Here is a 20,561-nt window from a genome sequence, read left to right as displayed (position 1 = left end):
AAACGACGCGCACCATCGTCACGACTGCAAGGGTGAGATGCATTTCCATTTGCGCGCTGCATCTATACCGCGTGCTGGCCCCGACGCGCTAACACCCCTTGCGTAGTACTTCCCCCTTGTGCGTTCCATGCGGCCCGGTTGCCTTATACACGGCACAAACACAGAGCGAGAGAGAGAGAGAGAGAGAGTGCGCGCATTGGAAAGGGGTGACCCTTCGGGATCCGCTGTGCTTAGACCGATTTACATAAGCGAAATTCGAAGTGTAAACCCTTATGCTGGACCTTCAAACCGGCTCCGCCCGTTGCCCTCTGCAACACACCACTGTATCGTTTCATCGTGTGTGTGTGTGTGTGTGTCGGTCGGTCCATTCCATGTGTGTCGTGGTCAGGCGGCATGTCGTGCACGACAACAAGAAGCCTCTGAAGGTCAGCGTGCGGAAATTAGTCCACTCGAACGGTGGCAAAAGGTAGGACGCGTTCTTTAGCTTCCTCAAGGTTCTGCTGGGTACGCCAATGCATCCGTGTAAAGTGCAATGCGGAACGGTGACAATCGAGTAGCAGTGTAATAGCGAAAACTCCACAGGCTCCTAAGATTCCAGTTACTTCAAATTTGTTTGAACAAGAAAATCTCGATTTTTCATCTCGGAACGACCCGCAAATGATCGACGACGATCACCGACGACAGCTAGAAATAGTAAATCTTACACTTTTACTGAATGTGTGTGTGTGTTTTTTTTAAATATTCTGTTCCCTGCCTGAACTGCTTGTGTTTGTGTGTCTTTGCGTTGTTTAAATCTATATTACAACAATATTGCTTGGTTTCTGTAAATTATTGCTACAATTATTTGTGTGAACGTGTGTTTATTGTTTAATGACTTTACCGTCTTCCCTTGCCTCTACGCGTGGTGCTGTATCCCCCGCGTGCGTGCGATTAGTGACTTGTGCGATTGTTGAAGCTAGAACATAGCGTTCGCTTAACGTTAAACGCAGGAAAAATTTAAACAACGCACCACTTTTGGTTTGGTTTGTTTGAATGCGTGCTGCAAATGTCGGAACTGTTTGCAAACGGAGGAGCGTGTTTAATGTTGTGCACCGCGCGCCCGAACAGTTTTTGTTTTTTTACATATCTCTGCGGTGGTGTTGTTTAAAAGAAGCTACATTAGCTAGGAATTTAAGTGGAAAGGAGATTTGATGTTAGTGTTTTGTGTTTATTTAAAATGAACATTTGTTGTGTAAAATATTCCTGTTTTTCGGCATTTCTACACAAAAAATAGAAAAATTATCTTAAATAATACACGTCCAACAGTAAGATTTTGATACGAAACATTGATATAGTACATCGTGAATATTTCAAAGATTTTTTTTTTGTTAATTTTTAACACATTTTTTACACATAAATGCTGAAATATTACGAATAATGCATCAAGTAATAGGTAATTTAATTGCTCAATGAATAAACTCAATTTTCAGCCAAATGAAACATTTTCTATACGTTTTATTCGTATCTAAGCATTTTTCTATTACCGTTTATTTGCAACGTTTGTTGTTTTGTTCTAAGTTCGTTAAGGTAATAACAAAAAATATTTATAAATAGATGTTAGTTTTATACAAGATAATATCTATCAACAAGAACACTAAATTACCTTTCATTTGGTGCACTATACATAACAAATCAGGATATTTTTAAAGAAATATGTATTACCAAGATATCATACTCCCTTTACCGTCTGGTACCGTCAGAGGTACCATCTGTTTTCCCTTTAATTAATAAAATGTAACATTTTATAGTTACACATTATTCGAAAAAGTATATTCCTCACTTAACCTTATGTATAAACATCTTTTCGCCTTGTAAAGAAAAGGTTTGGTTTCATTTCTCACGTATTAAGCCTACATTTTTACAAAGTTTAATGCGAAAATGATCTGAAAAAAATTAAAAATAAGGCTCTGCTAGCATAGACAACGAATACCTTCACTTGGTACTCTGCAACTATTAGTTATTAAAAATTAATAGTATTTTTTATTCAGAAGGAACAGTTTCGGCCGTGTTGCTTAACCAAAAAATATTAATTCAAACTGCAAAAGAAATTGGCAACAAAAATGTATACATTTGAAGAAGACTATCTGGTGAAGAAAATTTAGTGTTGCGACACGAAGAAATAGTGATTGCGATGCGTTACCAAAACGAGTTATTAACTATATTTATGTTATTAATCATTTTATTTATGTTAATTTTAATTCAATTGTATTTTACGTGAATATAATTATCTTTTGTAAATACTTGTCGATTTAATCAGAAATATATGTTATATTATGATTTGAAGCTAAATCAATTCGTTTTGTTTTATTTTTACGTCACAACTTTCCTTATTTACTTTTGTATAATTTGCATTTTCTTCGTTTTATTGTTCAGTTTTTTGTCTTTCTCTCATTTTTTACATAAAGCCTCGCAAAGTAAAAGCAAAAAAAAAGGTTCCGCTCCTTCCACTGACGTAATATCTCAAACTTATCAGGAGGGCCGGAAGAAAAAGAACTCTCCCGACGACACAGAGACGATAATCGTCTGTAATCGAAATGTGCCCCTCCAACCAGCGCACCACACCAGCGCACGTTCGATGATCGATGTGCTGAAGAAACCCCCTGCGGAGGTGGTGGGTGGGTTTTTTTTACACTGAACTGTGATAGCCCAAGGGCCAGCTACGATGGAAGCCGGTTTGCAAGTGTGTGTGTGTGTGTGTGTCTTTGTGTCTGTGTGTCTGGTGCGGCTATCCTGCTGAAGTGGCCATCATCAACCTTCGGAAAAGACTTTTCTTCCTGCCCTGTGCCACCCTAAGCCATCGTTGCGCGCAAACCCTGTGTTCCGCTTATATACTGGCCGGGGAAAAGAAAGTGAAAACTGTGAACCACACAACCACACAGACACTACCGTAGCGTAGCCCACAATAGCACATAGCCCGTAGTTGGACGGAAAAGAAGAAAAAAAAAACAAAATGAAAAAGAAACGGTTGCGCTAAAGAAACTGGAGCATATAGGTACCAATTTCAATATACAGAGATAACGACGGCCTGGACATTTAAATTGATAACAACGCCTCCGGCTAGCTGGGCTGGGTGATTGTGGGAGGGCGGGGGTACGATGGGCAAGAGCAAGGCTAACTTGATGAAAGAAACAACAACAACAACAGCGAAAACAAAAAACTCATTTTCATTTCAAGACGGAACCGCCGAAGACGAGTCGAAGAAAGCAAACCCGAGGCCAGAGAGTGGACCAGCGAATGTGGTGAGTTGGTTGGTTGGGATGTGAAATGGTTGAGGAAAAAAAACAAGAGCAAGTGAAAAAGAAAACCACTACTCGCCATAGAGCAAAAGAGAGCGAAAAAGAGCGAGAGCGAGAGAGAGAGCATCCCCAGCATCCATCTAGAGTAGGCCATCCAGTGAAGGACGCAGATCGCACCAACGCACAGCACAATACACACACACACACATACAAAAACAAAACAAAACACAAGCAAAAAATGGCCAAGAAATGTTCGCGAACGAACCGAAACAAAAAAAGGTACCGCCAAAGTCCAACAAACTGGCGGAGCAATAAGTGGGGCTCGAGGAAAAGCAAAATCATCCCTCCAATGGCGAAAGGGTTTCGCCGTTTGGCAAAGAAAAGAAGCCGTACTTTGCGTTGTTGCTGCTGCCCCCCCCCCCCTCCCCCCCCAAGATGGAGCCGTTCTTTGTTTCCTTTGGGTTGATGATAGCCCTGGTACAGCAATAACGACAAAAAAAAGAAGGAAGAGGTAAGATGAAAGGAGAAGGAGTCAGCGAGGCGGGGTAAATTAATGGCGAAGGCGAAGGCCACCCCGTGCGAAACAGTGAAGCGCCCGGAAAAACAATCCCAAACTCGAATTCGTCTTAACTTCGGTGGCCATGAGGAGAGGTGGGAGGGGTGGGGAGAGAGAAGAACAAAAAGAAGGGGGGGGGGGGAGGGGTGGAAGGGATAGCAGTAGGGGGTTCGTCGTTTGTTCTTCTTTTTTAAATAATAACGGAAAAAACAGGAACGGATTGATGGGCAGAGGAAAAAAGGGAAAACAGCAGCATGCTGTGTAGCGGGCGAGTGGAAAAGATGATGGCTGACAGAAGAAGGATGATGGGTGGTTGAGGAGGGAAGGGGAGCGGGTGGTTGATTAGTACCTTGGAAGATAAAAAGAAGGGGAGCGAGTGGGCATCATTTTCATATTCTTCAGTTTTTTTTCCTCAATCCTCCTCCCCCCCCCCCCACTCCCCCTCTCCTTCACCCACCCCTCCAGTGATGGTGATTTATTTCCATCCGCGAAAACGCGGGTTCCTCTCTGTTGCCGCGAGCCTGACGCATTCGGCAAAGAAAACTTCCATTTTCTTTTTTTCCGCCAAGCCATCGTCCGAGATAATAACCGCCCTCCTTCCTCTTCACCTCTTCCTCCCTCCCCTCCGTCAGCATCCCAAGCGACCACTACCAACGCAACACGCACAGGACAGAAGGTCTCCTCCCTCTCTGGCCCGACGCCGTGCTGCGCTGCAAGCGAAGAAAACAGCACCCACCCTATACCACCACCCCTATACCAGTGTCGTTCGCTGTGCGTGTGTGTGTGTGTGTATGTGTTGAGTTTTCCTTTTTTTTATTGTTGTTTCGTACCAAGTTCGTTAATAATTCTCTTCTCCGGTCGCCCTATCGGTTTTATTTCGCTTCTTCAATTTCAGCCCTTTGCGCCGCACGCCACCGAACCACCGAAAGCAGCGCGTGAGCGCGAGAGAGATAGAACAAGAGGGTGAACAAAAAAAAAGAATACGTAAAATCCTACGCACCTCGCAGCTCCCGCGTGGTTGGCCGATTCCGTGGGCCGGTGTCGGTGTTTGCGTGGCGTTTTTTTTTTGTTTTTTTTTATTCCTTCTTCCTTCTGGCCCCTTCCACCCGTTTTCTGCCAAAAATCCACCCCAAATTCGCTCACTTCCCACCCCTATTTCCCAGCAGCAAATGGCGGCCAGCATGGCGGTGGAGTGCGCATATATATATATTTTTTTATGTTTTATTTTTTCACCGCCTCCCCCAGCATCGAGGTCTCGTTTTCTTGTGCTATTTCATTTTATATTTTTCCCTCCTGTTACTGTTTTTTTTTTTTTTGTTTTGCTTCTGTGTCTTCACCCCTACTCAAAAGGCGCACACCACAAACACACACACGCACACACTCTGGCAGAGCCGATGTAGACGGTGCCAAAGATAGGTCTCCTTTCCCTTTTTCGGGGGCGAAAAATTTATAGTCACTTTTGTTTTCACGATAAGGGAGTGTTGTTCCCCGCCATTCACCTCCACCATTACCCCACTCCCCTCGCCACCATCCACCCTTTAGTCGCCTTCCGTGTGCTTGAAAGAAGCAAAAGATGAGCACACACAAAAAAAAACGTGCCAATTCGACCAAACCAGCGGAGGCGAAAGACGGTTGGACGATTTTGTTTTAAAAGAGGATAGATGCAAAGGGAGCGAACGAGACGGACGATTGAAAGTGTGAAGAAAAAGGGATAGGTCAGTAGAGGTTGGGAGAGGAGGGAGGCATTGGGGTGGAAGAAGTTAAGGGCGAGCAGCGAAGAAAAGCGAGCTCCGCTTCTCGAGAAGAACGAACGAACGAGAGAGAGAGAGAGACGTTTCCTTTTTAAACGCCTTTCGTCTTGCTCTCTATCGCACTATTGCTTTCTCGTGCTATCTCTCTCTCTCTCTCTTTCGCATACAGCTTTGTTGCTTGAGTCCTTTTTACCCCCTCGCAAACAGCAACGCTGTTTTCTTCGAAGCGCGGCCTCCTTCGCCCTGCAAGGAGCGACGATGGCCACCTCTGCCTTACGGTGGCGGTGGCTTTCTTCGATTGTGTGCGTGTGTTTTTTTTTTTTTTTTTTGGAGATCGTGCAGTTCAGTGTGTTTGTGTGTGAGTTTGAGGGGTGTATTTTTTTTTTAAATTATTATTACTGCTCCCTATTCTCACACTCACAGCCGCCACTGTTTGCTCGGGCGGAATATTATGGTATTTGGCTGGACGGATTGTTCCTCCTACTCCTACTGCTTCTCCTTTGTGCGTCCCTCACCATTCCACTCGCTATCCTGGGGGCTTCAAGGCAAGAAGGAAATCTTTACGTAAAAAAGGGTGAAAAGGGAGGAAGCGATGGACGGTTGGGAGGTGGTTTTGTCATGTATATATTTTTATTACGCTCGTTTTTGGCGCATCAGCCCGCCGGAGGGCCGCCCGCCATGGAGGCGCCTGATCCGCGACGCACACACACACACACACACACCGTTGGGCCATTTTGTGGACGAACGCGCCCGTAAAGTGTAAAAATTGTTTACTGCTACAGCCGTGTAAGAATGTAAGATTATTGGATAGAGAGAGAGAGAGAGAGAGAGAGAGAGAGAGAGATAGAGAGAGGGAGAAAAAGAAAACTGTAGCAAAGGGAGGAAAACAAATATAAAAATGAAAATTAGAAGAAAAAAAACGAGCCGAAAGGGGTTGGAACACCAAACATGCAGGGAAATTAAAAGATTCTGTATGACTGTGTGTGTGTATTTCTTTTTTTATTTTAAACCTCTACTCCTTGCATCGACTGGCCAAGGAATTATTGCGAAAGAGTTAGGAAGGGAAACAACCCTTCCGAAAAGGGGTGGAAAAAAGTAATTTCCAGTGGACAGGGAGGAGATGCTGCACGGCAACACCATACAACGGAATAAGAAAATTGTATGTGTGTGTGTGTGTGCATTATTGTTGTTGTTGTTGTTGTTGCTGCTTTTCCTTCCCCTTTCATCATTTTCGTACGGTTCTTGCAACCTCGCACCCTCGCCAGATCACCCCATAAACCCCCCCCTTTCACCCCCCCCCCCCCCCCCCCCCTTCTGCTGTTCAGCCCACTGGTCGCGTGCTAGCCTTCTTGGATCGCTTTTGCTTTTGTTTTTCTCCCGGGACAGGCACGAGTTTTTTTGTTTTGTATTGCTTCGCTCTGTCTCTCACCGGGTTCGCTATCTTCACGGTATGCGTCTTAAGTAAATAAGAAGACGACGCTAATGGTGATATATACAACGCTTTTCGCGTCGCTCGCCACCCTCCATTTGCCAGCTCACCCGCCCGTTTTAAAAGCCGTCCTGCCTCTTGCGCCGAATGGGTTTTCCTCAGGACGACGACGACGACGATCGTCGACCCAAGGGTTGTCCTTCCCCCACCGGTGCAGGGAAATGAATGGTGTGTGAGTGTGTGCGGGACGCGCTTCCTGCGCTGTGTTGTAAAGGCGTGTTTCTGTGTGTGTGTGCGAGCGAAGGCGGGGAAGGGAATGCGATAGGGAGGGCATTTTCGGCATTTTCGGCGTGTGTCTTGGTGAATTTCGGGGCCACCCTCGCAGGCGCCCCGGTCGGGTCGCGCGCGCACTCTCGGGTCGGTGTCGGTGGTACAGGTTGGAAGATTTTTAAAATTTTGATGAATTCTCAGTCTTATTATTCAATTTGCCAGCAGCGGTAGTACAGGCAGCAGCACTAGCACCAGCAGCACCAGCAACAGCACTGCGTCTTGAGTCGGTCAGTCAGTTGAACGCGCTTTCTCGGTGACCGAAGAAGTTGGTTCGGCGCGCGCGCTATTGGGCTATTGGGTGGGGAGCAAATTTCTCCATCCCCCTTCGAAAGCTTGTGACCCGAGTGCAGTGGCAAAAGTTTTTCAATTATCCAACGTTTAGAGGTGTTTTAATAATTAATACAAATCGGTCTACCGTCGCGCCGTTGCGACTCGAGTGCGCGCGCGAGATTCGGGCGCAAGGAAGCCAACAGGGGAGTGAAAGAGGCTGAAAGAGTGCTGGGAAATCTTAATAACAGACCGATTAAAAAGTGATTACTCTACGGTGCAATTTGCCTGTGATTGACTAGCCGGAAGCTTGCCGTGATCGAATAGCTCTTCTTTTTGGGTATCTAAATGCACTTATTTGCATGCGTTTGTTTCATTGTGTGTGTATTTTTTTATTTTTTGTGAAATTGTGTGTTTCAGTTATAAAAATATTTGTATTTTTTCCTTATCTTATCATACATTCCAATGAGTTATAAACGTGTGAGAACTATGTTAAGCAATGTTAATCGTAAACGAACTGGAGTAACAAAAGAATAATCTCAAAATTCCTGTGTGCCATCAAACCAATGCCGTACTTTATGGACAATAAATCGTGTGTGTGTGTGTGTGTGTGTGTGTGTGTGTGTGTGTGTGTGTGTGTGTGTGTGTGCTCACGGCAAAACACCCGCAAACACTCAAAAAGCCCAACCGCTCGCCGGAGAGCCGCAACGGAACATTACAAAACACATCCCGTGCCCCGATTCATTACATACATTCCGTGGTTCGTGTTTAATTCTTCTCCCCTGTGCCGGTGCCGGGTGATGGTGGTGGTGGTGGTGGTGGTGGAAAAACTCTTCTATTCCAACTCCCCTATCCCCACACTCCCCACATGGGCACATTATATGCCCTGTCTCGCTCACTTGCGCAACAATGAAGAGCGAACCACTTGCCAGGAGCGTGGAAAAAAAGTTAAACAACCTTCATTTAAACAACCGTCATATGATAACTGCAGACCCAACACACCCGCTATCCTCCCTCCCCCACACCACCGGGTTTTCTCACTTCTTATTCTTCCCCTTTCCCTCCCTTCGGCACAACATCTTTTACCCCAAAAAAACGGTACGGCAAAGGAGCAACGGTGCTCGGGTCGGGATTCCTTTTTCATTAGGAAAGTGAAGGAAAGTGGGAGAAGGGTCCAAGACGCAAAACGTGGTGGCATCGCAGTAAAAGGCGGCTATGTGGCGCCATGTTCATCTCGGAACACTCGGAACTCTTACTTGTGGAAAGTATACAGCGGCACAGGTGTGTGTGTGTGTGTGTGTGTGTGGGACACAGGAGGAGAGAGTCTTCACTTTCGGACACGTGGAGCAAAGGGGTGTCTTAAAACGGCGGCACGTAAAGTGTCTTTTTGTGTTTGTGTGTGTGTGTGTGTTTTTTTTATGTTTGCTTGCCCCCCACGCAGAAGGAGAGCTAAAAGTGAGCAAATTTTTCATTAAACAACACTACCAATGCAATGCTTTGTGCTTTGTGGAGAAAACTGCAGTCAATGAACGGAGGAATAGGTGTGTTAGTGTGTGTATGTGTGCTTTTTTATCTTCTACGGTTGATTGGACACTTGAAAAAGGAACTAAATATGTTAGAAATTGAACTAAAAACTAATAATAAATACACTTACACAGATCGCCATCATTCGGACCTTAATACACACACGCTGCAGTCACGCTTTCAACCGTCCTAGCGTCACTAATGTCCCAAAACAGTAAAACATCCCCCCCAATCGACAACAGGTTCGTGTTCGTGTGTTGGGGGAAAAACTTCCACAGCAGATGATTGCACCAGCAGCAGTAGGCATTGAAATCATCAATGAACGTAATGTTTGCTGGAGCCTGCTGCTTGGTGTGCGCAAAAACGAGCCCGTGCCGTATGATACGCCAGAAGCAACCAGTCAGAAATAGCTTCCGCAAATCGGCCAGCGCCAAGGAACGGTGGCGTAGAGTCAGGACTAGCGCGTGTTCCGTGTGTTGGTAGCGCACATACACACACATATGCTCAGTGTGTGTATGTAGGCGTGTATGCATACATAGGATTGCGCTTTTCCTTCCGATGGACGATCGGCTATATATCGGGCCCCGGTTTGGGTTGGTGGTGGCGCGCGCGGTGGCTTGCAGCATAAACTGCCATGCCGAACGAGCGCGCCGTGCGTCGGGTCGGGTTTTTCGCGCGCGCACCATGTGCTCCGACGGCAGCCTGGCAGAGGCTATGTATTTTCCAGCTCCAGCAAATCCGAACATCTGTATCGGTGTGTGAGTGTGTGGATGTATGTATGTTGGGGGTACCGGCATACCGAGGGGATTGGCAAAGTTTATCAAAATAACACACAACCCAAACCTCCCCTCTCCCACCCACCTTGCGGGGCTGACACGCGTACATATGTGTGTGTGTGTGTTGCATGCTCCCGGTGGCGGAAAACTGTTTTGGAAACTACTTGTTGTTGCTGGCTGCTGGCAGCGCACGTTTCTATTAAACAACGGTTTGGCACTTCCGCTTTGCCCATGCTCACGCGGCACGCAGCCTGCTATGGTTTTGCTTTTTCGGTTTCATAATTCATTTCCGCATACAATTATTAATTCGTCATGCATTTCTCACAAAATACCTTTTTCTGTTTATCGTCCTATTTTTTGTTTTGTGTGTGTTTCGTTCGTCCTTCGTTTGTTTTCTCCGATTTTCTTCTATTGGTTTGATTTTCTCTCCAATACTAATGCTCCAATACTAATCGTAAACGGTTGTTTAATTTTAACTTAAAGGACAACAGGAACATTGAATGCTCTTATATGGACATTGACACTCTATATCTGCAACTCCTTCTTTTGCTGAAGCAAGGTAAGGTAAGTATCGTAAACCCTCCGACGGGGAACATCAGTCTACAGCTTCATTATTACTTTCCACCCCACTGAGTGCTAACGGTTGCAAAGTTTCGTATCGGCAGGAAGTTCCTTGGAGTTGTTTTGGGTTTAGGTTTTTCGACTTAAGATTGGATTGATAGATAGTCTATTTAGTAACTGAACCACTTTATGCTCTGTGCAAAATGGATGAATTGTAATAGCATTTTTTTTATTCAGGAGGAACGGTCCAAAAAGGCCGTATTGCTTAATAATAGCATTTTAATGTACAACAAGTTTTGTAGTATTTTCAATAGTGTGAACACGAAACGAGGGTTTGAAGATATTGTAACCAAATTTATGTAGAATGACATATAATAAGTGGTCGGTTGACTTATTCAAACTTTGAATCTATGAAAACTTTCCAAAAGGGGTAATTTATAACTGAAACGTCAGTCTTTTGTGTAACTATATTGATATGCCCTGGAGTTGTCTGATTGCAGTGTGGTTTCACATAATCAAGAAAGCTTCTTAATGCTCCTCTTTCTCGAAATGGCAACCAAATTCAGTTTTAGTCATTCAAAAACCTTAATATTGCAGGCCAAGATCCTCAGACCATATGACAATACATCCATAGGTGAAATGGATGTAAATTTGCTTCTGTTATAGTTTCAACATGTTCTTACATTTTTTTACTTGAAGCAAAACTCTACTTGGCGTAACGTTCTATGCGAACATGCCCAGCCCAGCCTATACAGGCTTTCGAACGATCAATTCTAGGCTTGACCCCATGTCGGGCATGTTGTTAAGTCGTACAAATTAACGACTTTGCCACGGAACCGCCCCAAAGATTGAATCAAAACTATCACGTTTAATAATTCACAGAATTTTCAATAACACAAATTTTGTTTTGTGTTCGTGTGACTTTAAACACGGAGTTCGTTAAACGAGTCTATTCGCAATTCTCATTTAATAGAGCAATGCCTGGAAGCTTTATAGGTTTTGTAGCACGACCCCGCATCAAACACGTTTCGATGATGAATGATTCAAAATTCAAAATGTTTAGCCGTTGTCGCATCCTTCTGTGCCCACTGTGCGTTTGTCTGGACTGAGGCTGTGCTCTAGCAAGTATCGCGCTGCGTAAAAATAATATCTGAAAATCAGATCAGAACATGTTGAACTTTCACACATGTTTCCTTCGTGTGTTTGTGGTGCTAATTAAGTATGAGCTACAAAAAATAGTTCCTCTTTATAATTAATTCAAAAATCATAAATAAACCATTATCATACACCATGGTGCAGCGTGCACGCTCAGACCGCACACCAATGCCGGAGGGATATTTTCGATGAAATTCTGCAGCTAAAAAACCCTCCGCGCCGTTTTGACAGCCCGTTAAACATAGAAAAAATATCCCAAAGTAAAGAGAGAGAGAGGAAAAAAAAGCGATCGGTGTAAAATACGCTTTGCCCACTGTCAAACAATTTTTTTCATTACAATTGTGTTTACTTAAGAACAAATCGCTTGCATCGCTAGAAAAAAAAACACACAAAAACAACAATTCGACGGCAGCGAAAATGCTTTGCTAGGCACGGCACGGCAGGTAATTCCACACAAACTCACAACCAGTGCGTAGCAAATGGACAGGGCCAGACAGGCACGGGCACTGAAAATGGTTCTCGGCTTGAGTTGCGAACAAGAGAGAGTGGCCACACACACTCCAAGGAACTAGGGGGGAGGGCGAAGATATTTATAGCAGCAAACCCGAAACGAAACAACGGGCTTTCAGAAACAGAACACACCTTTCCTACGGCAGCGTAGTGCAAGCGAGATTAATCACGGAATTGCATCTCGGTTCTTTCCTGTCTCCGTTTTGCAGTACTCACCGCGAACGCCGCCCCCGTTGGCCCGAACACGGCCGTATTTATTGAATCGTGTACGTTTTAAAGGAATCTCCAAAGGGATGATGCCCAACTTCTACGATGGCTCCCGTCCCACGATGGTACCCACCGGCTCCAACCTGCCGGTGCTGCTGGGCAATACCGTGAGTAGTTTTTCAGGCAGCGTGCCCACAGCCACGCGGAGTTGGTCCTGAATTGGTTCGTTATTATTTCGTGAATCCTTTCTTCTCCCCCTCGAACAGGTCAATCAAGGGGATCCAAACTCGAAGAAGCTGGTAAGTTGTGAAGCAACAATTTGTGTGCGAAAGCTTGTTTGTGATTCGTTTCCATTGGTTTTATCCTCGTCACAGGCACACTTCGATCTCGAGGCAACTCTGCAGACCATCGATGTAAGAAGCTTTGAACGGTTTTGGTTTGAAGGTTTTGAACGGCCGTTAAGGATCTTCCTGGTTAAACATCGTTTAGCTAATCTGTATGCGTGTGCTTGCTTTGATTGCAGAACGAAGTGCTCGATGGTGAGGAAGGAAGCTGCCCAATCTGCAACAAGACTTTCAGCCGGAAAACCTCCCTGCTCAATCACATCCGGAATCACTCGGCGGAGAAGAAATATGTGTGCGAGTTTTGCCAAAAAGGTAGGAACAACTCGATTAATGTTTATTAAAACAAGATTGCTTACGATACGCTTGGATGTTCGGTAGGTTTCACCCAGCAAGCTAATCTGCGCAACCACGTTCGCATTCACACCAACGAACGACCATACGTGTGCGTCGACTGTGGAAAAGCCTTTACTCAGGTGAGTGTTCGTTTATAGAAAACGATGGCGTGGTCAGAACCTGAATTTAAAATATAATTTTGTGTTCTTAATTTCACCCCCCACTACTACTCTGTAGATTACCAATCTGAACAATCATCGACGATTGCATACGGGCGAAAGACCGTACGTTTGTATAGAATCAAACTGTGGCCGCTCATTTGCTCAGGTAAGGGAGAAGCCCTTGAGAAGCCAGCCAATGTGGTGGACGGAAGTCACAGTAATACAACGACCCCCTTCCTTTTGTCCCCATTTGCAGGTCACAAACTTAAACAACCATATGAAAACGCACCACAAAACCACCCTGTACGTATGCAACCAGTGTCCGCGCAAGTTTAGCCAAGTTACTCAATTGAACCTTCATTTAATTACCAACCACAGTTCGACTAGAGGGTTTTTCTGTCCGCAGTGCCCCGATAAGTCGTTCAAGCAGCAGTCGCATCTGCAGCAGCACATGAAAATTCACGGGACCAATTTCGGCTACTCGTGCACCAAGTGTGAGGAAAAGTTTATACAAGAGTCGCACCTGCTGCTGCACATGAAGCAGCACGGCGATTACGCCTGCACCATGTGCTCGATGACATTTAACGACGAGGTGCTGTTGAAGAAGCACGTGCAGAGGCACGTCGACGGGAGGTAAGAAGGCTAGACGGCGGCGGTGGCGGCATAGGGGCACCCCCGGACGTGCCGGTTTTCCACTCGATCCGGCGGCTTCTCTGCGGTGTTGCCTTTCCCGAGCGTTGCGTTGCGTCGTGATTCGTGTTCGTCGTTGTACGGCAGTTTCAACTTCATCAGCAATCGATTAAAGAGGGATCTCCCGGTTTCTTTTTCGGGGGAACCGAACACGAAGCTCTTTCCACAACCAATGTTCTTAATCAGTTTTTGTACTGTTTTTTTTCTTCGCAACACTCCCAGATACCTAACCTGCCCGGTGATTAGCTGCAGCGAAGGTTTCACCATGAAGAACCACCTCACGAAGCACATGCAGATGCACCATCCCGCCGTCGATCTCAAGAAGCTGGGCGCTCTGCCCGACGGAAACAAGGCGCCGAAGCACTTCTGCCACTATCACAACTGCAACGATTCGTTCGACACGGCGGACGGGTTGAGCAACCATTTGCGGATGGCGCACGGGTTACCGATCGCCCTCCCACTGTCACTGCCGGTGGACGACAAGAAGCTGATCCAGCACGGGCTGCACGGACTGAACGGGGGGATCGAAACGCCACCGCCACCGTCGGTGCCACCGCATCTGCTGCACTCGCAGCTGCATCCGGCCGCCTCGGTGATGAATGCCAGCTTCCAGTCATATCAGAACCAGATCAACCAGGCCAACCAGCAGCTGGCGAACGGCAACGGCAACGGGGACGGCAAGCTAAAGGTTTTATCCGTGAGTTGGTTAGCTTTTGTCCCCGTTTTTTAGTTTTGCATGCCCGCTTTGCACGTAATTCGTACCTTGTTTTTTCGTTTGCGCTGTCCCTACCGTTTTGCTACACAGCCCTTTCATGGCGGCATATCAGACAAATAATGCTGGTTTTTTGTTTGTTTGTTTTTTTTCCACGCCCTTTGCGGTGCAGGTATCCGATTTGCTCAATATAAGCGAGCAGCTGAACCAACAGCAACAACAAGTGCAATCACATCAGCAGCAGCAGCAGCAGCAACAACAACAGCAACAACAACATCTACATCAACAGCAGCAGCAACAACAGCAGCAGCAACTACACTTACAGCAACGACCAGACATGGCCATGAAAGTCGACATCGATCAAAACCTTGACGTAAAGCGCAAATCCGAATAAATAGTTTTATCTTATTTTGCTAACCTTTTTCTTATGTTTCATTTACTTTCGGAAATAATTTAATAACACACCCACTCCAGGGGTTTTTTTTTGCCTTTCTTTCCTGCTTGTTTGCATATTAGTTCACATAGTGCGCTGCTTTTGTTTATATGTGGGGGACCCTTTCTTTCTTTCTTTCTTCTGTCTTCTCTTCTTGTTGTGTTTTTGTAAGATTATTAAATTATTTGTTTTCTTTAACTGCTCTTCTAGAAAAACTGTGCTTAAAAGATCATTCATATACTGCTTAAATGATCTTTTTGCATAAAGTTTTCAGTTTTGCTTTTTTTATGCTGTTGATTCGTTGCTTGGCTTGTTATTTCATCTTCCTGTGTTTCATCGGTCCACCTGTGTGTTTGTGATTTTCTGTTCTTTCTTGCTTTTTAAAACCTTGTTTTTTCCTCCTACTGAGCTTACATAAATTGTAACAAAACCAAATCCCCGTCGTTCTCTTTCCGCAGGACAAGATGAGCAATTTCAATAGAATTAAGACGGAGCTGCAGGCCAACATGCTGGCCCAGACGCAAAACCTGTTCGGCATCTCGAACACGCTGAACAACACCTTCAACGTGCAGCCGAAGCTGATCTGCACCTACTGCTATAACGTCTTCAAGACGCCCCAAACCTTGTCCCGGCACATTGAGAAGTTCCACAGCTAAAAGGGGACCGAACCGAGGTGTGCTGTGTGCACTGGGGAAATGGGCAAAGAAGCAAAAAAAACAAAGGTCAAGTGTTTCGGTTATGATTACCAATGCCGACACGGTTCTTGCGAAGCTCTCGTGCGCCATATAGAAAGCATAGCAGCTGGAAGCATGCCTTCGAAACGCAAATCACTTGAAAAGTGGTTTGGAAAGCATTTCAGTCCCGTACCACATATTATGAGTAGGATTATGTTTTAGTATACGTTCAGCCAGGATTGGATAGGGGCAATGTGATGCTCGGTACATCCATTTATCAAGTCACAAACCCAATGGTCGTTTTAGTCTATGGAAAACGGAAAAAAAACAAAACGGTAACGCATTATGTTGTACAAAATGTAATAAACCCGCGATAGTCGAACAGATAAGATATAGTATTCGTAAAAAGAGAAAGAGAGAAAGAGAGAGACAGGGTAAAGGATACATTGAACCGGTGTCAAGAGATCCTTTCCCCGACGATTTAGGCGACACTTCTGTAGGGCAGAAAGTTAGAAATATTTCGACGGCACATCATTAAGAGAATAGTAACGGACAATTGTGGGATGTTGCGAATGGAAAAGCGACTACAAAAAAGAGTACAAAATGAACAAACAATTTTTAATGGACACTATTAGGCAAACCACACAAAAATATATCAACATACACACTCACACACAGACACATCGTGCGCTTCCGCAGCTGGAAGTGTGCGTATAGTGTGTGCGGCAAGTGTATGAGAAATATGTTCTATTTCAGTTAGATATGGTGTACCTATTGCCAGTAGAGAAAAAAAAAACCTTTTAAACATGATAGTAGCGATCATTTGTTGTTAGAGAAAAGAAAATGAAAGCGGAATGGAAACAGTAAAGAAGCTCTAGCATATTGTGCACCCCAATTTTGTGAATGTATGTATTCCAATCGTCTCGGAATCGGTCGTTATAAATAAAATGAATAAGAAAGTATGATGATATTTCTCGCGGCTGTTCCGGTCGCAACCGGTAACTCTTGATTAGTTGGCGCAACCGGTGCTGCGTTCGTCGTACTACAGGCAACGTTAAATGTAGAGCGAAGCATGTTAATGTCACGGTTAAAGTGTGTAAACCCGAACACCACGCGCAAAAAGAAAGGGGCAATATACCTAGTTGTGTGCAATGGAAAAACAATAAATGGAACATGATCATTTCAAAATCGGCGTGGTTACTTACGGCGTGGAGTTTTTCAACGTACGTTTCTTTCGTTCTCTTTCTCGAACAATTCTCCGATCGATGAGCGGAAGGACTGCTGCCAGTGGTTAGTGTTTTCATTTTTTCCTTACTTTATTGTTTCGCTTCTCCGCCAGCTCCTGCTTGAGCACGCGTGGTATCTCCAGTTCGTGCAGTGCACTTTCCTCCTTGTCCGCTAGCAGGGCGACGATGCGCCACAGACAGTTGTCCATCAGTGTGCGCACGGGAAAGTGAATGTTCACCTCCTTTCTCGTCAGCCGCCCGGCACTGTTGAAGTTTGTGTACCACGGTTCGGGCAGGTAGACGGGCTGGTGCCGTACGTGCATCCGCTCGTCCGACTGCCGGTCCTTGAACACCCACGGGTGCGTAACGTACGTGTTAACCATGCAGCCCGTCTTCGGTTTCAGCGTCGTGTAGTGGATGAACCGGGAGGAGTAGTTCACCCAGTACACGTCCACCGTCCGCTCGGTGGTGTTGCGAAACAGCAAAAACGACCGCAGCACCGAATGTTCCGATCTCAGGTTTGGGTCATGCTCCATTGCTCGCCCCCAGTCCAGGCACGGGACCGTGGTTCCGCCGATCCCATCAAAGTTGCCAGCCGATCAGTAGAACGACGGAAGCAGACTGTGAGGTGTGATAAGCGGGTAAGCTACAACGATTGGCACAATTTACTGTCTTCGGCGAGATAATACACTTACCGTACTGGAAGTCTGGAAGGTTTTATTTCTATTAAATAATATTCATTTTCCTGCTTCAGGTGTTTTCGGAAGGAAAGGAAACTATTTCGCACAGAGCCTGCTGTTGTTTCGGGCAGACGTTTGTTTACATCTGGCATGCGATGTTTTTTTGCGCCCCTAGCACCGTTTTGACAGCTCTATGTTTTCGTTTGACATTTCCAGTTAAATTTTCGAAGGGAAGTTTTCTATAGAATTTTGCTCAAAGAAGAGAGAAAGGAAAATATTTCCCCACCCCTGAGATGTGCTTCACATTGAATTTGGTTTTATTGTTCAGCTAAGATCACATTGCACTTCGTTTATTCGAAAAAGATAAAACTTAAAATGAAACAGCACCGTGCCGACGCTCCATCAACCGGTGACACCGTCCGTTACCCACGTGTACCGTTTGGTCGTGTCGTTCAGCCGCTTGGAAAGCAGGTTCAGCTGCCCGTTCGCCTCCAGCTGACTAATGATCATGTTTATTTTCGTACCCTTGCTGGTGGGCGTAGTGGTGAGGGTGAATTTGGGCGAAGGCGGCGCCGGCTGCACTGGCGACTTCGAAGGCGACTTCGGCTCGACGCTGCCGGCGCTACCCTCCGACGTGGGCAGCTCTTCAAACGATAGCTTTTTCAGCGCTTTCTTGGACAGTTTCACCTCCCCCGGTTCCGGGGCCGATCGGTTGAAACGATTCCTGAGCCAACTCTTCACAGGCGTGGGTGTAGCAGTTGTTCCTCCACCCGTATCGGGGCTTTTCGCTGGCAAATCAGGCTTTTTACTGCTTGCAGGTGAGTTACTTACACTTTCTTTACTGCAAACTCCACCGTTGGTACCAACGGGCACATTCTCTGCCACCTTGCCACAGCACGGCTTGGGTGTGTCGTACCCGTGCGCCTTAGCCTTCGCGATGGCTTCCGTCTTGAGACACAACGACGGTTCCTCGTAAATTCCATCCTCCACCTGGTTCGCCGCACGCTGATCCGGCTCATCCTTCCCGTCGCCCACAGGCACGGGACAAGGTGGTAAGGGTAGTTTACGGCACGCTTGCAAGGCGGCGCATTCCTCCACCGGCCGATCGGCCACCCGTTCGATCAGATTGTTCTCGATCGCAACGATCCATTCGTTCAGGTCTTGGAAGCTGGGCGACAGGAAGTGTACCTTCGAGTCGCTTTGTGTAATGATCTGGAACAGGTGCTTCTCGTTGATCTGCTCGTTCAGGCTTAGGTCCAGCTTGATGCACTTGATGTAGATCGTCTGCAGCGGCTTCAGATCGTTGTGGCTGCCGTACACCAGCAGCCACTTGCCGATCAGCCCCACGTAGTACTTCTTGAACTGGTCGAAAAACAGCCGCTTCTCCTGCTTGAACAGTGTGCCGTGCTTGGGTGACTGCTGCAGGCGCAGATGCGATGCCGGAAGCCCCCCGTACGGGCACTGGCTATCGGACGCTACATTTTCCGGCGTCGGTGTGCGAGGAGTTGGTGTAGAAGCGAGGACTTCCTGTCCTTCGTGGCCAACCTCTTGCATGCACTCGTCGTACAGGATCTGATCGGTGGTGAGGTCGTAAGAGTTTTCTTCTACCTGGCCGAACGGTACCTCATCTGTTTCATCTTCGTTTGGTTCATCGGGATCTGCGGTTAGGTCGTCCTTTAGCTCAACCATACTAACGTTGGACGAGCTAGTGTTTGCTGCTTTCAGAGTGTTCGCTCCACTCATATCAATGTACGAATCATCCTCCTCATCATTTAGTGGCTTTTCGTAAGCGTCATCCGCCTCCGTCACATGCTTCAGTTCAGCCAAACTCGGTGTACTTACGGCACCGGTTTCCAACCGTTCCAACAAACCGTCACATTCCGCTATCAATCGGGCCCGTACACCGGGAAGTGACCGTTTGCTTTGCAACACATTCAAATACGTCTCCTCGTCGGCTGGCTCGTCGGTGTTCCGGGTTGCATCATTCGCCGTTGGATCCTCGCACTCTTCACACAGATAGCGTTTAACGGCTAAAGGAACAGAAATGAAACAATCACATACACAAACACACAAACAAAAGGTTAACAAAACAACACACATCACAGCGATAGGAAGCACCTTACAGTTTAAAAACTGCACACAATCCGCCACCAGCCCCGGTTGCTGCAATTGCATCATCCTATCCTGCTGAGCTTGACCCCGATGTAAGACTGCAACGAGAATCGCGCTTCCCACCTAGATACACCGGCCGTTCATCCCGACCATGTCCGTACACGGTTAGCACTTGACGCTAAATGAACCTGCCCTCGGCCGGGTGGAGCCGTTCTGATGGAGGAACTGATTTTTTAGTCTAATGCTCCGATGGTCCGGATCCCAACCGTGCCCAGACCCGAACCTCCCGCTGAGCAGTGGCGGGCAATTTATTTTTGTCCCGCTGCATTGCGCCACATAAATAGAGGTGTTGTCACGTATGCCTCCATGCTAAGATAGTAGGCGACGATATTGATGATGTGAGATGCTTGCGATGCTTGTTGGAGCACAATGCTCTTTGTTCCGATATAAATAGCCTTTCCTTTTTGTATCGCTACACGACTTAAGCGGTACATGCAAAGGGGGTTATGTTGTTTTCGGTGTACGATTGAAGAATTATTGATAATTCATCTTTTCATATTTTTATGTTCAAATTTGTTCTTTTGATCTCCCGAGAACGGTAAAACGAGTACTGGTCACATTTGAAACATTCCCATCTAGTACTCCACCAGCACGCCGAACACGCACACTTTCCGCACGCAACTGATTCGGCGCATTCGCGCGTCTCCATGCGTGTGACTCCGCACGCCGTACACGGTTCTCGGCGGCTCTCGGCGGTTTGCAAACTTGCTCCCGTGTATGCTCCGGACCACGGCACCGGAAAGCTCTCGCGCGGGAGCATTATTGGGGAGGCCTTTTGTAGCGCGCTCAAACTTT

General features: G+C 46.3%; 3 protein-coding genes across 9 annotated transcripts; 1 reads left to right on the top strand and 2 right to left on the bottom strand.

The window, feature by feature from the left end:
- The first annotated feature begins 406 nt into the window (after positions 1 to 406).
- On the top strand, positions 407 to 16,876 carry LOC1273465 (zinc finger protein 879). 7 transcript variants are annotated; one of them, XM_061651969.1, is made up of 12 exons: positions 407 to 693; positions 10,392 to 10,472; positions 12,344 to 12,508; positions 12,608 to 12,640; positions 12,716 to 12,754; positions 12,865 to 12,997; positions 13,064 to 13,158; positions 13,256 to 13,345; positions 13,436 to 13,812; positions 14,092 to 14,566; positions 14,754 to 14,954; positions 15,473 to 16,876. In XM_061651969.1, the coding sequence occupies exons 1-12, from the start codon at positions 658 to 660 to the stop codon at positions 15,668 to 15,670; spliced, it is 1,923 nt and encodes a 640-aa protein (XP_061507953.1). In that variant the 5' UTR covers positions 407 to 657; the 3' UTR covers positions 15,671 to 16,876. The 7 variants fall into 7 exon arrangements, with proteins under 7 accessions (XP_061507953.1, XP_061507956.1, XP_061507955.1 ...); XM_061651972.1 differs by having other exon boundaries at positions 408 to 693; positions 10,392 to 10,467; positions 12,414 to 12,508; XM_061651971.1 differs by lacking the exon at positions 407 to 693 and adding an exon at positions 7,526 to 7,948.
- Positions 16,877 to 16,979: 103 nt separating this feature from the next.
- LOC1273466 (protein Vhl) lies at positions 16,980 to 17,769 on the bottom strand. Its single transcript, XM_312444.6, has 2 exons — positions 17,610 to 17,769; positions 16,980 to 17,535 (listed from the first exon to the last, which is right to left on the bottom strand). Exon 2 carries the CDS (start codon positions 17,448 to 17,450, stop codon positions 16,989 to 16,991), a length of 462 nt encoding a protein of 153 aa, XP_312444.4. The 5' UTR covers positions 17,451 to 17,535; positions 17,610 to 17,769; the 3' UTR covers positions 16,980 to 16,988.
- Positions 17,770 to 17,888: 119 nt separating this feature from the next.
- LOC3290629 (uncharacterized) lies at positions 17,889 to 20,552 on the bottom strand. The gene is made up of 2 exons (XM_563676.3): positions 19,718 to 20,552; positions 17,889 to 19,624 (listed from the first exon to the last, which is right to left on the bottom strand). Exons 1-2 carry the CDS (start codon positions 19,770 to 19,772, stop codon positions 17,997 to 17,999), a joined length of 1,683 nt encoding a protein of 560 aa, XP_563676.3. The 5' UTR covers positions 19,773 to 20,552; the 3' UTR covers positions 17,889 to 17,996.
- Positions 20,553 to 20,561: the final 9 nt, after the last annotated feature.

This window comes from Anopheles gambiae, chromosome 2 (genome assembly GCF_943734735.2).
Source record: "Anopheles gambiae chromosome 2, idAnoGambNW_F1_1, whole genome shotgun sequence".
Lineage (NCBI taxonomy): Eukaryota > Metazoa > Arthropoda > Insecta > Diptera > Culicidae > Anopheles > Anopheles gambiae.
This window is presented reverse-complemented; position numbering and strand designations above follow the sequence as displayed.